The sequence below is a fragment of the Melopsittacus undulatus genome, chromosome 4, assembly GCF_012275295.1.
Source record: "Melopsittacus undulatus isolate bMelUnd1 chromosome 4, bMelUnd1.mat.Z, whole genome shotgun sequence".
In the NCBI taxonomy this organism is placed as follows: domain Eukaryota; kingdom Metazoa; phylum Chordata; class Aves; order Psittaciformes; family Psittaculidae; genus Melopsittacus; species Melopsittacus undulatus.
In genome coordinates this window covers 11,010,633-11,026,478 of record NC_047530.1, presented here as the reverse complement: position 1 = coordinate 11,026,478, position 15,846 = coordinate 11,010,633, and the positions used below count along the sequence as shown (strand labels likewise).

At 42.3% G+C, this 15,846-nt stretch overlaps 2 protein-coding genes across 3 annotated transcripts; both read right to left on the bottom strand.

Moving 5' to 3' along the window:
- Nucleotides 1-356: 356 nt before the first annotated feature.
- LOC117436047 (TOG array regulator of axonemal microtubules protein 1-like) lies at nt 357-9,578 on the bottom strand. Its single transcript, XM_034061776.1, has 9 exons — nt 9,233-9,578; nt 8,833-8,989; nt 7,559-7,693; nt 5,354-5,542; nt 3,973-4,232; nt 3,095-3,263; nt 2,046-2,190; nt 1,280-1,385; nt 357-665 (listed from the first exon to the last, which is right to left on the bottom strand). The coding sequence occupies exons 1-9, from the start codon at nt 9,395-9,397 to the stop codon at nt 657-659; spliced, it is 1,335 nt and encodes a 444-aa protein (XP_033917667.1). The 5' UTR covers nt 9,398-9,578; the 3' UTR covers nt 357-656.
- Nucleotides 9,579-9,711: 133 nt separating this feature from the next.
- LOC117436050 (pre-mRNA-processing factor 39-like) lies at nt 9,712-14,420 on the bottom strand. 2 transcript variants are annotated; one of them, XM_034061780.1, is made up of 4 exons: nt 14,235-14,420; nt 11,336-11,702; nt 10,933-11,058; nt 9,712-10,292 (listed from the first exon to the last, which is right to left on the bottom strand). In XM_034061780.1, the coding sequence occupies exons 2-4, from the start codon at nt 11,666-11,668 to the stop codon at nt 10,266-10,268; spliced, it is 486 nt and encodes a 161-aa protein (XP_033917671.1). In that variant the 5' UTR covers nt 11,669-11,702; nt 14,235-14,420; the 3' UTR covers nt 9,712-10,265. The 2 variants fall into 2 exon arrangements, with proteins under 2 accessions (XP_033917671.1, XP_033917672.1); XM_034061781.1 differs by lacking the exon at nt 9,712-10,292 and adding an exon at nt 10,643-10,754.
- Between the last annotated feature and the right edge of the window lie 1,426 nt (nt 14,421-15,846).

Genomic DNA, 15,846 nt, shown 5'->3' with positions numbered 1-15,846 from the left:
CAGCAGGCACAGCACGCGAATACCGCACAACTGCAGAGGGGAGTTATAAAAATACACATTCTTCATAACTGCCACACCAAACCCTGCTGTGCTATTTAACTGTCTCCAGGATTTTCTTCCACTTACCAATGTAAAGCTTGGTGCTAAAACCAAGTCAAAACATGTCAGATGTATTTATTCATTAACCATCTATTACTAGACCTAGGGCGCTGTGCCGTGGCTTCTAGTGAAGGAGAGCAGGGGTGACTTCCCCATCCCAGCACCTTCCATGCTCTTCCAGTGACGACCTTTCTCCACTACAGACACCAGCACAATAAAAGAACAGGAGATGGTGTGGAGTGTTTCCACATAACAGCAGTCCATCTGTCCTAGCAGCTGATGGAGCTTCATGCACGCACAGGAATCATTAATTTAGCTTTCTGCCTCCAAAAGTTCTTCTAAAGTCTTCTTGATGTGTGGTGACTGAGCTGCAGCACAAGTTAAGAGACGTGGTCCCATCTGTGCAAAAAGTGCTTTTGACAGTTTTGCTGTGGCTGTCCGAATGTTCCCTCCAGTCCCAGGCAAAGAGCCACTGTTCGTCATGTTTTCCAGAAGGTGCCAAAGGACAACTAGAACTTTCTGCTCCACACTCTTAGGCTTCCGTGGGTATAACTCCCTCACAATATCTGCAAGAAAGACAGCAGGTCATCAGTGGGTGTTTGAAGACTATCTTTAAAGATGTGATGCCCTGCTCTGAGAAGTGTTTAAAATCACTTTATGTCAAATCATCTTTGCAAGCACTAATGAAGGAATGCTCACTACGCAAGACCTTCTCTGTTGCAACACCATCAGCACTCTGATAAAAAATACCAGCTTTGCCTGCAAACACCCCTTTTAGCCTCTCTCAGGAGTTCACACAGTTGTAATTGTTATACACCTGAGCGTAAATTCTTGACCTGCACACAGGAAACACCCAAACAAACAATGAATAATGTTTATAAAATATACTTTAAAATAAATAAAACTTAATGTTTCCCTTTGTAATTTTTGATATTAAAGCAACTGAGAAATATATGTCTAACTTGATGCACAATGTGTGAGAATTAAAATACATACACATGAAAAACATTATTATCTAAATATTTTCAGTCTTTTAGGAAATCAGGTCAAGTGTTGGTATCTGAAGTATGACCTCCTTTGCTGAACACAAACTCATCCTTACCAGATTTCAGCTTGTCTGAGAGCTATACAAAACATACACACACACAGTCAGTCAAATACTCTGATAGTAAAGTATAACCTCTTGAGCTACAGCAATGCTTGTTTCATGTAGCTTTGCAGTCAGAATAGTCGCATGGTAGGCAGACAAACATCTAACGAAGTTCAGACCTTCCATTTTCTTCTCCCTATGTAAAAAAACAAACAAAAAAATAATTCAAATGCAATTAAGTAACTCAATTTGCATTTTTAATAAAAATATTAAACCCTGGAATTCCAAGAAACAAAATGGCAAGCAAATCAGATTGTAAAATTAAACAATGGCATATCATGTACAAAATTCTTTCAACGTGAGTCTTTCTTTTAATGCAGTAGCAGGAGTATTTTAGCATACGAGTCTCTCCATTCTTTCCTACAGTTCTGATCACAGCTTGCACCAGTGGCAATTGAAGCATTAGTTTCCTTCCCTGAGTTGAAAAGGTAGCAGCACTGTAGCCCCATTTCACCAGTCACAGCCCACTGAAGCCTTATATTCTAGAGGAAGTGACAGGAAGATATTGATGGGGGCCCTCTCCTGATCAATGCTTAAACTTACACAGGTCCACAAGCTTCTGAAAGCTTATCTATCAAGCCTCAATTTACAATAGCCACAGTTTCATCTAGGTTTAGACTGAAAAAAAACTTTTTTTCTTTTTTTCTCATAGATGACTTGCAATCCTTCTCACTACTTTTTATGTTATGTCCTTTTTGCCGTTTTATTTTGGGGTTTTTGTTTGTTTGTTTTTAAAGTTATCAAAATAAACGCCTTCTACATTACATCCAGGTTGCAGGCAGATGTTTACACCTACCAGTCATCTGCAGCTAGAAGTGTCAAGGCTTCTGTCAGTGCCGTTTCCGGCTTTGAGAAGGGCAACAGTTCCGATGTGTTCATTAATCCTGTGACTGATGGCCTCCTTTCTTTACAGTATTCTTGTGCCCTAACAGAAATTTCATCTGGGAAGTCAAGAAGCACAAGAAATAATTAGCATAATATGAAAACACTAATTCATTCCAAGGAAGAAAATATAAGAAGTTTGAGATATAGACTGCTGCTACTAAGGGACCAGGTTTCCAAAAGGACAGCTTTCCTAGTTACAACCTTGATCACTCACTCATTCATTCATGCGAATTAATTTTTTTTTCAAACAGTCACCACTTTAAAGAGTGACAAACACAAAAACAGTGGATTGCCTAGTGCAGAACTAAATGCACACGTTGATGAATTCAAATCCCTTTCACCACCACCCCAAAATTACTAACCTTCTACAGCACCTCAGGGCTGTCTGTTGTACAAATAACTCATAATAAACCCAAGTGTACTTTGGAACTGCCCTACTCCACAAGTCCAAATATTTTAATAGTATTTAGTTAACTTAAACAGCTTACTAGATTGTAGAAAGGCTGGACATTTTGCCTTCTTGAAGCTGGATGTTATTTTTAATGAAGGATTCAAGGCCACATTTTCTAATGACAAGGATACATTTCTTGATGTTAATATATCCCCACAGAGATTTAACTCTAGAAAATAGTAGGAAATGTCTAAACTACAACAACAACTAACCGGAAGAAACAAACAAACAAAACAAAAATACCCACAAGTATTCCCAGTCCTAATTTGTCTTCTGAAATTTTTCTTAACTAGTCTTTCAAATATTTCCCATAAGCACTTTATTCTCCACCATTTGCTTTATAAGGCTGACAACAAATGACTAAGGAGTAAACTACAGTGTAAAATTAATTCTAGTAATACCCTATTCACACTAAACAGTCGCAATTGCTTTGTAGTTATCACAGAATTTTCGTGTCCATTTCAGCAGCATTGAAAAGTGTGTTATTCAAGACAAACACTAATTCTCACTTTCTGCTGTCTTTATCTCTGGTTCATTTGGTTCAAGGTTTTCCCCAGGTTTTTGATCCTTTCCTCCAAGGTCTTTGACAACCAGATATTCTTTATGATTGTATTCCTTTTCTTTTCTTCCATTCCGCTTCATCTTATCCTGGGCACATTTTGACAACGCAACTCTATTCTGAAAAAAATTAATTCACCCATTATAATATGCAATATAGCGCACAAATTACTCAATAACTTACCCAGTTGTTTATATTGTCTAAGGTAAGCATGGAAAATTATTATTTTCACCCTTATTCTACAGAGCAAGAGGAAATCATTCACACAGATATTAAATCCAAGCCCCAAAAGCGCTGACTGCATGCCTTTTGCACAGTAAATGGTCCTACAAGCACTTTAGGCACTGGGAGCTGCTCTAAGGTCTCCCCAGATCTTTCTCTTCTCCAGGCTAAAGAACTGCAGCTCTCTCAGCCTGTCTCTATAGCAGAGATGCTCCAGCTTTGTGGAGAGCATCTTTGTGGCCTCATCCGGACTTGCTCCAAAAGGGCCGTGTCCTTCTTACATTAGGGTCCCTGAAGTCACAATAGTGAGAACAGAAGCTGTATAAAGGCCCACAGTTTTGCACTGGTACTACAGTAACTGAAAAAATTACGACTTCAGCTCTGAAAAAAGCAAGGGAAACTAAGATGTCTGGAACATGGGAAGTGTGCTTCCACATCAGTTTTTATTGCTTTATCTAGCGTCTATCAGACACCCAATGGTATCTCACGGAAATCTGCTTACTGATGACAGTGTCACAAAACTTAAGTCAGAAACATTATTTTCTGGCTATCGATTGGAAAAAAAAAAAACTCCACAATTTATATGCTGTATATATTTAAACTAACCTCTTCCTGGTCCACTTCCTCACCATCCACAGTTAACTCTGAAAGATCAGCTGCTGCAAGCTTCCCATCTGCTTTATTCAGCCTCATGTCCTTGCACTCTTCCTTTCTCCACTTTGTCAAATTTAATTCAACCTTATCTGGCAGCAGGCGGGGAATGGGAGGGATGGGTTTTGTCCCATTCAGGGGCCTGCAGGGGGCTGGCTGCCTCACCAGGATGGGTTTCAGCTGCAGAGGAGCACGTTTCTCCTGCAAATTCTCCCCTGGAGGAGACACAAGCAGAAGTCAGTCCTTTGCAGGGGTGGGCAGGATTACAGCACACACCAGAATAAACTTGATGTGTCATTTCTATATTACACCAGAAAACACCCTTTACAAAACCCACACAATTTAATTTACTATTATAAATACATTTCAACAACATCTTGTTTGGTACCTTTAAAAAGTAGTTGCCTTCCTTAATTAAGAAAAAAGAATAGTGCCCTGACAAACTGTCCTGTAAGCTGCTGTAATGACAATAAAGTTACTGCAAAGAAACAGGAAAAAAAACCCAAATGAAATGCGTATGGACAACATACACAAAATCAGCAAGTGATGAGCACACAAGCTATTTTTAGTCTAATACTAGATTGCCTTTAGTAAGTATTTGAAAGAAAAAAGCTAAATTGGTAAAGCAACTGTAATTAAATCAACTTAAAACTATTTCAGGTTAAGCAAAATCTACATGAGGTCTTCAAAGACAGTAAATCAGACCATGAACAGCAGTCTCTGCCACTAGCTGTCAGTATAAATTGGGAGGAAATCTGCACAGGTTCTACTTATTAGAGACATAGTTGTTTGTCAGCAGGTTTTATAGAGCTCTTCTGAGTGCGGAGAATTCCATATTTACATTTCCAAATGCAAATAAAGAGGCAAGAAGGCCAAATGCAATGAGTAATATTCTTCTTGCATAGGTACTGCGTAGTGCTTTCTTGAAAAGCACTAGATTTGAAGGTTTGTTTTTATCTTAGTTTGAAGAAAAACTTTTCCCGGATTACAATAAAAAGATAGAGCTGTAGCATATTATGCTTTATGACAAGGCTTGAAGACTTGACTTTTTATGAGAAGCCTCCAGTGATGTGGCTAGACTAATGAACCTATCAAGCTCTCATGCTTTTAATTGCAATTGGGGCGTTTCATAATTCCCCATTTACCTGCCACTGTCGGTTTTCTGACCACTTGAGGTCACTCAGAATGAAAGGTGAGATGTTTTCCCGTTATGTTGCCAACCTTCCTACCTGTATTGTCTCCTGACTTTTGACTGAGAAGCTGTTTCTGTGAGCTAGGCTTAAGCAGTCCTTCAAAGCTTTTAAGAAGCCAGGAATTGAGAACTTCATGGTATTACCTTGTGACTTCCTTGGAGAGTCGGCTGGGGAGAAGACGTGCTTTGGGCTGTTCCTGGGTGATGACAGAGGGCAAGTTGGCAGAGTGAAGGTGCCCTGGCTTGCATTAGGACCTTGGAAGGGCACTGTATTCTCTGCTTGATTGCAAAAACTTCTCTGGGTCTTGCTGGAAAAATTTAGGCTGGTACAACCTAAGCAAAGAAAAAGAAAATAGTATTTATGGCAATTAGCCTCTTTGACAGCTCTTGTAATAAAAGAACACACCATCTTCACAATCCAAAACTGAAGGTCAGCATCCTACCCACACAAACAAACAAATCTGCTACCTTTATTTTGCAAATTGCATTGTCCCCCAAGACATCAATTTCCTTTTTTGCATTTGATCAAACGAGTTTACGACTAAGCTGTTTCCCAGTCATGTTTTAAAGAACTAGATTCTGAAAACAAATTATGCAAGAGGATTGAACAGTTCTGTTGCTTGCTGCTCCACATCGCGAGGCTGCATCGCATAAAATTTGCAACCATCACTCTCAAAACTCAGTGATACAAGAGTACAAATAAAGCACAAATGTTATAAATCCTACTCCCTTAAAAAAAAAACCAAACCATAAATTTCTTTTTTTCCCCCCCCAAAAACAGTAGATCAACAATAGAAAGATAAGCGTAGATGTGGAACTATACCATTTTAAGTGTTTCCCATAAAAAGCAGACACATGTTCCCCCACATGCACTTAAGCTTTTAACTATGCAAGTGAAAATGAGGACAAGTTTTAACAAAGTTCCTGATGGCCTCTGGCAGGATCACTGTATGCTAGGCCACCTCAGCAGTCTTGTTGAGAGAACAGCCCTGCAAACAATTCCACTGGCACAACCAGAAGAATGGTAAAGCATAACCTGGGAATGAGAGCAAGTGACAACGTGAGTCACACTCAGAGAGCCTGCTAGTCATCTGTGTCACTCCAAAGCAAATCACTCAATTGTGCTTTTAGTTACAGCACAAAAAAAAATCTCTTCACAAATCAGACCGCTACAAGCTCTCTGTCTCCTGCTCCTGCTGCTTTCCAAAGCTACAGCATCCCAGTGCTCTCCAGATACCCCAAGGCAGCCAAACTAAGACAGCCAAATCAGCTGTGGGTTGTATTACTGAAGAAAGGCTCAGTTAATAGTAATATGTGGCATAAAAACTGTTTGCGGAGATGCAAATCAGCAAGTGTGGGCAAAGTACCTGCCAGTCTTCTGAAGACCAAGGCTAAGAGAAGAGAACATTAACTACAGTTAGAGAGGCAAAAAACAAGGAAGAAATTTCTCCTTTGTTCCCATAGGAACAAAAAACAGTGTCTAGAGTCCACCAGTGGCTAGCAGCAAATGAAGTTCCTACATATCTTCCACCAAGACTGTCAGATCTACTCCCTGTACAACACATCTGGACTGCTCAAAGCATCTTTGTCCATAGATTTGGTATCATTACCATCTATTCATAGACTCACAGAATCAAGTGTGGTTTGGATTGGAAGAGACCTTAAAGCTCACCTAGTTTCAGCCCCGTGCCATATGCAGGGACACCTGCCACTAGAGCAGTCTCAACTCCCTAGTCTCACTTTTGTAGCTAGTAGCAAAACCCACCTAACACAGCAGCATCCTGGGTTTGTGTCTAGTGAAAACTATAGAGAGACGACCACAGATTAAAAGAATTAAAAGCTTTGCATGCACCAACACAGTGTCTCTGCAGCACACCAAGCTCATTTTCCCATACCTGCTGTGCTCAGCAGACAGGAGTACCCTGTGCCTCATCCTGCACAAGTTTCTGCTGAGAAACCCTGCCTGCCCCCACACCTCAGAGGGGACCAATGGGGGTATATTAACCAGGGCAAGGCTCAGCCTTGACCCCTGCTGTTAAACAGTTGGGAATGGTCTGACCTATAACAGTAACAAAACTCTAAAAATCAATTCTTCAAAAAAAAATTCCAATTCTGTTACAGTGCCACCTTCTGCCCAGCACCCTGACATAGGCAGATACCAGAGGTGTGAGTTGCAAATTAAAACCACAAATGAAAAGCACTGCACAGGAGGGAGGCACAATTTGTCTGAATAGGGATGGAACAACGTTCTAGCAATAGGTTGTTTTTTTTCCTTAAGGCAGCATAGAAATAGAGACTTTTCCAAAGTAACATGCACTGACTTATGTGATACAGTTAGAACTCATATACCTTTGTCTTGCTGACAGTTACTTAATCCTAAAAATTGTAGATCAGATTCTACACTACCACTCTTTCCACGTGTCTGTGTGTATCCAAGTTTTCCACATTTCCCTGATATTTGCGGCTGATGAGAGCCCACAGGACCTTTCAAAAGAAAAACACAAGTAACTAAATAGATACTTAATATATGGTACTCAACAAAAAAAATAGTCAATAATATTTAATAATGCATTAAGACTTCATCTAAATTTCAGTGTAAAATACAACTGTTTTTAAAGTACTGAACTCAAGAGTTTCTAAGCAACCTCGTAATAGTGTTCATAAGCACAGACTGGAAAAATGGCTGGCCATTCTTCCAGGATACTTTTCCAACTGAGAATTGCAGGGGTCAAAAGAAAAATCCTGAACAATGCTCCCCCCTAAGACAACACCTTAAAACCCCAAAACACAAAGAGTTTCTTTAGACTTCACTCACAGCGTAACAGTGAGCAAACTTGGCATGCCACACATGTCCATGCCCCTCAGAAAAAGCTGAGAAATGCAACCTCCTGCCAAGTGAAGAGAGTAAGTCAGGCCCGGTCTCGCCCAGTCCTTTCACACGCCTCTTGGCCATTAAAATACAAAACACTGAGCCCGCACTTCTAGTGTAAATTAAGTGGAACGCTATACTGACAGTCTTCTACAGAACTGCTTTTTAAAACCATGATACAGTCCTTTAAAACAATCTTTAGAGCTCACTCTAAAAATTCTGGGCCTCCTTACCTGCAATTCATATTGAATTTTATAGTGTGAAAGAACATTGGCTGCATTACTCTGTTGCTGACCTACACGGTACTTCTTTTTCCTAATTTTGCAAATACTGCAGCAAGCTCAGGCCTTCTGTAGTTAGGGAGACAAAAAAAAGGAAGGCCTTTTGTTCCCCTAACCACACTATTTCTTTTTGTATTTGCCATCTGCAAAAACCCTGATCTATAAACTCTTTTGGATCTATCTAAACTAGTGGAAATCTGTGTGTGTACAGCAAGACTGGAAGAGAACAGTCTAACTTTTGAGATGGCATACACTTCTCCAGGAGCACAGATGAGACCACTGCTGCTTGCTCCATCTGGAGGCATAAGCCCTAGTGCCTGGTACTCAACTCTTCATAGTAAATGAAAATAAATAACAAAACAAATAATAAACAAATGATAAGTCATGCTCATGAAGCTACAAATTTATACACAGCTTCTTCTAAATCTGTTTTGCAAATGGCAGATCGAACACATTTCTGTGTTAATACTTACCAGCACAGACAGAAGAATGCTCTGAGTTAAAATCTATGCTATTCTGAATGAAATTCCCTGAAGTTCTTTTTCTACTAAAATGTAACTCATCACTGACTGGTACTCCTTGAGAGGGCCTTAACTCTGGAAAATGAAGTAAATCACTGGATGTAGGGAACTGCAGGAAAAAGGAAAATTAAAAAAAAAAAGCATTCATGTATGTGAAATTATCTCTGTCATTATCTCTGGTTCATTCGGTTCAAGGTTTTCCCCATCTATCAGACACCCAATGGTATCTCACAGAAATCTGCTTACTGGTGACAGTGTCACAAAACTTAAGTCAGAAACATAATTTTCTGGCTATCGATTGGAAAAAAAAAAAACCCTCCAGAATTTATATGCTGTATATATTTAAACTAACCTCTTCCTGGTCCACTTCCTCACCATCCACAGTTAACTCTGAAAGATCAGCTGCTGCAAGCTTCCCATCTGCTTTATTCAGCCTCATGTCCTTGCACTCTTCCTTTCTCCACTTTGTCAAATTTAATTCAACCTTATCTGGCAGCAGGTGGGGAATGGGAGGCATGGGTTTTGTCCCATTCAGGGGCCTGCATGTAAAGTGATCAAACAATTAATTGCTGTTAACACATGACACACAGGAGCTACACATTATGATTGCTGATTTTGGAAAACCTAACTGATTTCAGGTTTAAGACTGCAATGTTAAAATAGAAAACCACACAAACTTCATTCTCCTTTCAGGACAGGCTTACCTTTTCAATGACAATCATCTTCTTGCCCTTAATCTGCATCACCCCAGATGCATAAGGCAGCATTCAGTCAAAATGAGTTTTTCATGCATGTATAAAGGCCACTTACTAATCACCATATCACCCTGCCTCTCACCAAATACTGACACAGCTTTCTTATGCAAGCTGAACTGTTTATTCCGTATAAAGAATTACATTCACATTTATTCAATTACCCTACTTAATACAAATGAATCATTTCTTTGCAAAAGAAATGTATGTTTAACTGATCCCTCAAAGCCAAACTGAACCAGATTACGTGGTAACTCTGCAAAGAAAAGAATTCTTGTCCTCACTCAGACCATACGTAAGATGTCTAGATAAGCTAACCAGCAACAGGTGAGGTCAGACACATTCTAGCCATACTTTGAAAACCTCCAAGAAATTGAACTGCAAAAAATTCTACGGAGATCCTGCTCCAGTTCCCCACAGAATACTGCACAAAGCATTTCATGACTAGCCTGAAACTCTCAAGTCACAACTTCTGACCCTGGTACCACATTGTACTGTCCACTCATTGTTAGGGAATATGGCTCCATCATCTCCTAAAAGTCCTTACGGTAACTTCAGTAACTAGCTTGCCCCTCATCTTAAACATATTAGTCTGATGATACTGCTACATAACATACATACAGACTTCCTGTATCACTTAGTCTGCCCTCTGCGATAAACCTATGAAGAGAACGTGAACTGTACTTCAAATACGTAATGGTGTCCTAATAGAGAGGCAACACTGTGTTATCCGGTGAACCTTAGAAATACTAATTACTGGAATTTTGTTTAAATAATCTACCATTACCATTTGGGTGGAGGTTGGATAGGACATGGCAATGTTCTGATCTCCACGTGCAGAGTCTTGATCTTCAAAGCGCAGCAGTCCCTGCATTCTGACCAGGTTGTGTGGGCAGGCTTTGGGGTACAGACCATAGGGCACAGACCCATTAGAGCATCATTGACAGCGTCTGACCAAAAATGCAATAAGATGCAGCAACTGTGACCAGCAAACCAAGTCTACTGTTTTGAAAATGAATAATAAATGTAAGTGACAGAAAAGCCCTGCCCTACTTGTTAAGCTGCAGTGTAATACAGAGGCTTGCACTGCAAAGCTTGACAAACTGTAGAGGTTTAACGCACCTGCCAACAAAGAGAGAAAACATTAGCTACAAATGCCACAGATGTGACAAGTGCAAACAAAATCCCTACAAACCTGACCACAGATGGCAGGTACTGGCAGCCAAATGACTTGCAGTAGGTTAGTCATTGTTTGGCTAACAGGACCAATGGCAATAGCTGCACCCAGCTACCTACATACCTCATCAGACTGCTTAACGTTGTCATGTCGCTTCTCAAGGTCTGCATACTTTTTCCAATATCCATAGCAATATGGATAATGTGTGAAAAACCTGTCAAATGCTTTCCTGGCAGCTGGTAAGTGGTTCTGCAAGAAATACACAATAAAAGCAATGAATCCTTTCCTTTAAAAACCCTTCATGTTATTTTGAAAACAATTACTACTTTTCTTAAGACATTTTCTTAAAATCAATAGCATTTATTGTGCGATCTCTGCTGACAACGCTGACAAGGGCAACTTCTTCAAACAGTACCCATGAAAGTCTGATGTACAGTTCTAAACTGGTCACTGGGACATCCGTGACTCATTTGGATTTTCTTTGTTTATTTCTCGAAGGCTAAGGAGAATAGGGTGTCGTACTAACCTCCTGCTCTACGTACTGTAGTAGATATACCCATCCTGTGAAATCCTGGGGATTGTCCTCTACTACTTTCCAGAACTTGTCAAAATCTGGAGGAAAGCCAGCCTCAATATCTGTTGTCTGTAAACTTTCGATATCTGGAATTTCACTCTCCTGCATGTTCTCTGCATTCAGGTCAGGGGAACTATCAGGTGATTGTTCCATCTCAGTGACACCTATAATTTCTGTGCTGAAGTCCATCTGCTGTTCTTCTGTTGCTGTTTTGGCGCTATTGTCTGTGTTCTCGTTGCTTACAATCGGCTTCTCCTCCTCTGTATTTTCTGTGTTGTTCTCCATAGCTGACGCTACTGCTGTTTTGTAGTATCTGATCCTGTAGAAACAAAAAGATTCAGTACTCCTGCAGCAAAGATTCAAGTAGAACTTGGGCTTGACTTATCACCTATGGGTCTCTCAAGTGCTTCAGGTGTTCATGTATTTCACCACAAACCCACAGCTACTGGATCTGCTTCCCACATGAGCCTTATTCACAAATAAGATAATTTACAATTAATAGCAATCCTACATTTTAACATGTGCACATACAAATCATTGTGGGTTTTCTAAAAACCTGTCACAGGTTGCTATGGAGGTATAAAAGTGAACCAACACAGCTTTCCTATGCAAGCTGAACAGTTTATTCCATATAAAGAATTACATTCACATTTATTCAATTACCCTACTTAATACAAATGATTCATTTCTTTGCAAAAGAAATGTATGTTTAACTGTTCCCTCAAAGCCAAACTGAACCAGATTACGTGGTAACTCTGCAAAGAAAAGAATTCTTGTCCTCACTCAGTCCATACGTAAGATGTCTAGGTAAGCTAACCAGCAGAGGGCCACACACACCGTTCAGGCTAGCCCCTGACACTAGTCACTCACCCCCACGCAAGACTCATCAGATGCTTCCTCCTGTCCCTCAGGACAGACTCCATCTTCCTCCCACTCTTCATTTGGATCTTCCTGCCAAACGCTGCTGCCCAGCCCTCCCCTCCTCCACAAACACCAGTCCAGCCTCACTGCCCAAAGCTCAGCCACAAGGCACTCCACTGGACCTTCTTCACATTTGAGCCAGAACATAATGACCTATGGCTTAAAGGTAATGCAGCACCCACATAGAAGACGGTAGCTTTAAGCTGTTAATCTATTTTGGATGAAGAACAGCGTGAGACTACCAGCCTCAAATGCACTGGAGCGACTCCCACTCCTATTTCCCTTCAGTTCTCAGAGCAGAAGCAGATAAGTTTGACATTTAAAAAAGTCCTCACCCCACTCTGCATTGCCACAGATCCTTCCTACTGAAAGCCTGAAAAGAGAACAAAACGTTTGCTTTCACTTCAGCAAGTACAATGACAGGTTATCAATAACATAACAAGAGCAAAATTCTTGACAGGAAGGAAAAATCTCTTTACCGTATCTTTAGCAGCTTCAGTGCATGAGATAAAGAGTTCATGCGTCCCGAGTTCACCAAACCGAGTTACCTTGGTGTACTGTTAAAAAAAGTCCACATGGTCCACTCGGGAAGTTTTCTAGTAATTGTTTTTTAAAAGTAATTATTTCTGTTCTCATGGTATATAGCATCTGTCAATCCTAAACACATAATTTCTTTCCTTCAACAGAAACAGTTCATAAGTTCGCAACTTTATGTGGTAACTGCAGATTGCTGCATCTGCATCATTGAAAACAGCCACTACCATTCAGAGCTTATCTGTAAAGATGATAAAATCAGGGTGTCAGAGGTATGTGCCATACAAACAGCAGCCCCAACTCCTGAAAAGATTATACTTTAAAGGATGTTTACAGCTCTAAATTTTTGAGGAAAACGCAATTGTTTTTAAATATGCAACAATGCACAACCTAAAATTATTCTGGTATTTGACAGACGTTTTCTCCCTCTAGCCAATGCAGATGTATTCCAGGTTAAAAACCTAACCCCCAAATCCACGCTGTCTTCACATTAGGGGGAGAATAAAAGAAAGAGGGAGGATGGTACTAAACTACCTCTGCACATGAGGCTTCAAATAAAATGTTAAAGTCTGCTTAGCAGTTTGCTTCCAACTCTAGGTGCTCTAAACCATCCTCGGAAACCAAGACATCCCCCAAACTCACTAAGGGTTACAGCTGCCGTGAGCAACTGGTTCCTGGAACTAGACAGATGCCCCTGTTCCAGGGAGCTGTAAAGGCAGCAGGCACAAAGCCAACACACGTCAAACACAGACAACCACGAAGCAGAGTAACTCAATTCCAGGAGTTTTTACATCACTCAGGCTAAATAACTAAATAAGTATAACAGATAACCACATACCCTAATTTTAAATCATTTATGCCAATATAGATTATTTAGCCTGTTTCAATCAAGCGTTTATTCTTTGCAATACTGGCATTTATAACTATGAATTAACAGAAAAACATCCCGGAAAGCTCACAAACTGGCAACCACAAGGAGGTTCCGGGCTCAGCTCACCCCTCTGCCCAGACCAGTGTCACAGCACTGATAAGGAGTCACCTGGAACCTGCGGAGGCTGGGCTGCGCTGCACCGGCACTGCTGGCCCGGACCATTCTGCCCAGCCACTAACGCTTCGGTGGCCAAAATCATAGTCATAGAATCATAGAACGGTTTGGGTTGGAAGGGACCTTAGAGCTCCTGCAGTTTCAATCCTCTGCCAGAGGCAGGGACACCTTCCACTACAGCAGGTTGCTCCAGGCCCCGTTCAACCTGGCCTTGAACACTGCCAGGGATGGGGCACCCACAGCTTCTCTGGGCAGCCTGTGCCAGTGTCTCACCAACCTCACACGGAAAACAGAAAAAAATAAATAAAAAGAAGGTAAAGAATAAAGAAATACAATGACAGTGTAACAAACCGTGAAGCACATAAAGGCTTTGGGCTGGTCTAATGTTTGTCCAGAGATCTCGTGGTTGTTACGACACATAAAAATTACACAGGTTTCCTCAACCACAACATTCGTTCCGTTAAGCGCTAGCTGTGGGCAGGTTTACTCCGAGTGCTCGGGAGCCGCTGGCCTGGGCAACGGCTGAGCCGGCAGCGGCTGAGGCGGCAGCGGCTGAGGCGGCAGCGGGTGCCGCACGCTCAGCGCAGCCCTGCTCCAGGCACGCACCTCCCGCCCGCCCACCCACTAGCGGCTTCGGCCCAGCCCAGGCCCCCGATGCCTGACTCAGCCTCCCGTCGGGTTGTGCCAAAGCATGACCCACCCAAGCCGAAGGTGGGGGCCCGGCCTACCCCTTCCCTTCCCTGTTGCAAGCCTGGCACTCCCAGCAGGTGCCCCATCGCAAATTCCTGGATCCCCATTCCCGGTTCCTGCCTGTCCTGGTTTGAGCAGTAGCAGTCATTTTTCTCCTTCTTGGTAACTGGTGCAGTGCTGTGTTTTGACTTTCGGGCTGAGAACGGTTGCTGATAGCAAGTATGTTTTGAGTTACTGCTCAAATGTTTGGTTTATCCAAGGCCTTTTCTGAGCCTCATGCTCTGCCAGGGAGGAGGGGAGGCCGGGAGGAAGGAGACACAGGACACCTGACCCAGGCTAGCCACAGAGGTATTCCATACCATAGCACGTCATGCCCAGGATGTAACCGGGAGAGACCCGGAAGGACTGGAGCTCTGGGGGGATGGAGGAGGTATCAGTCGGTGCTCGGTCGGGCAGGGTGGAGTGAGTTATGGGTCGGTGGCTGGTGAGATGTTGTATTCTCTTCACTTGTTATTGGCTTTATCATCATTATTTGTAGTAGTAATGGCAGTATTGATTTGTGCTGTGCCTTAGCTATTAAACCGTTCTTATCTCAATCCCTGAGGGCTACATTCTTTGGAATCTCCTTCATAACTCTCCGGGAGTTGGGGGAGCAAAGGGGGGCAGTGAATGAACGAGCTGTGTGTGGACCTGATTTAAACCACGACACTGCCACAAAACCAGTAACCGCCAGGCCGCCGCACGCTTGCCACCGCTGGGCCTCAGGAAGAGCGCACTGCGCCTGCTCCGCGCATGCGCCCACGCTCCCCCTCCCGCTCCCCAAATGGCGCCGATCCCTGTTCTCCCGTTCCCGCCTTCCCCCCCCCCCCCCGGCACAGCGGCGGCCTCGGAGCGCTACAGAAATAAATTCCTTTATTTGCTTCAGGTTCCCGTGTAAAACGCGACAGTAACGGAGGTGGGGGACGGGGCGGGTACCGAGGCCTCCGCTTTACCAGTGCTTCCGGGGGAAAGGAAAGGGAAAAGGCTCTTTTTCCTTACAGCGAGCCCGTGCTTCCTTGCGAGCTGCTGGAGCCGTGTGTTCCGTACCGATGAGCATGCACAGCCAGCAAGCAACGTTACAGTACCGTACCAGCAGGCACAGCACGTGAATACCACAACTGCAGAGGGGAGTTATTAAAATACACGTTCTTCATAACTGCCACACCAAACCCTGCTGTGCTATTTAACTGTCTCCAGGATTTTCTTCCACTTACCAATGTAAAGCTCGGTGCTA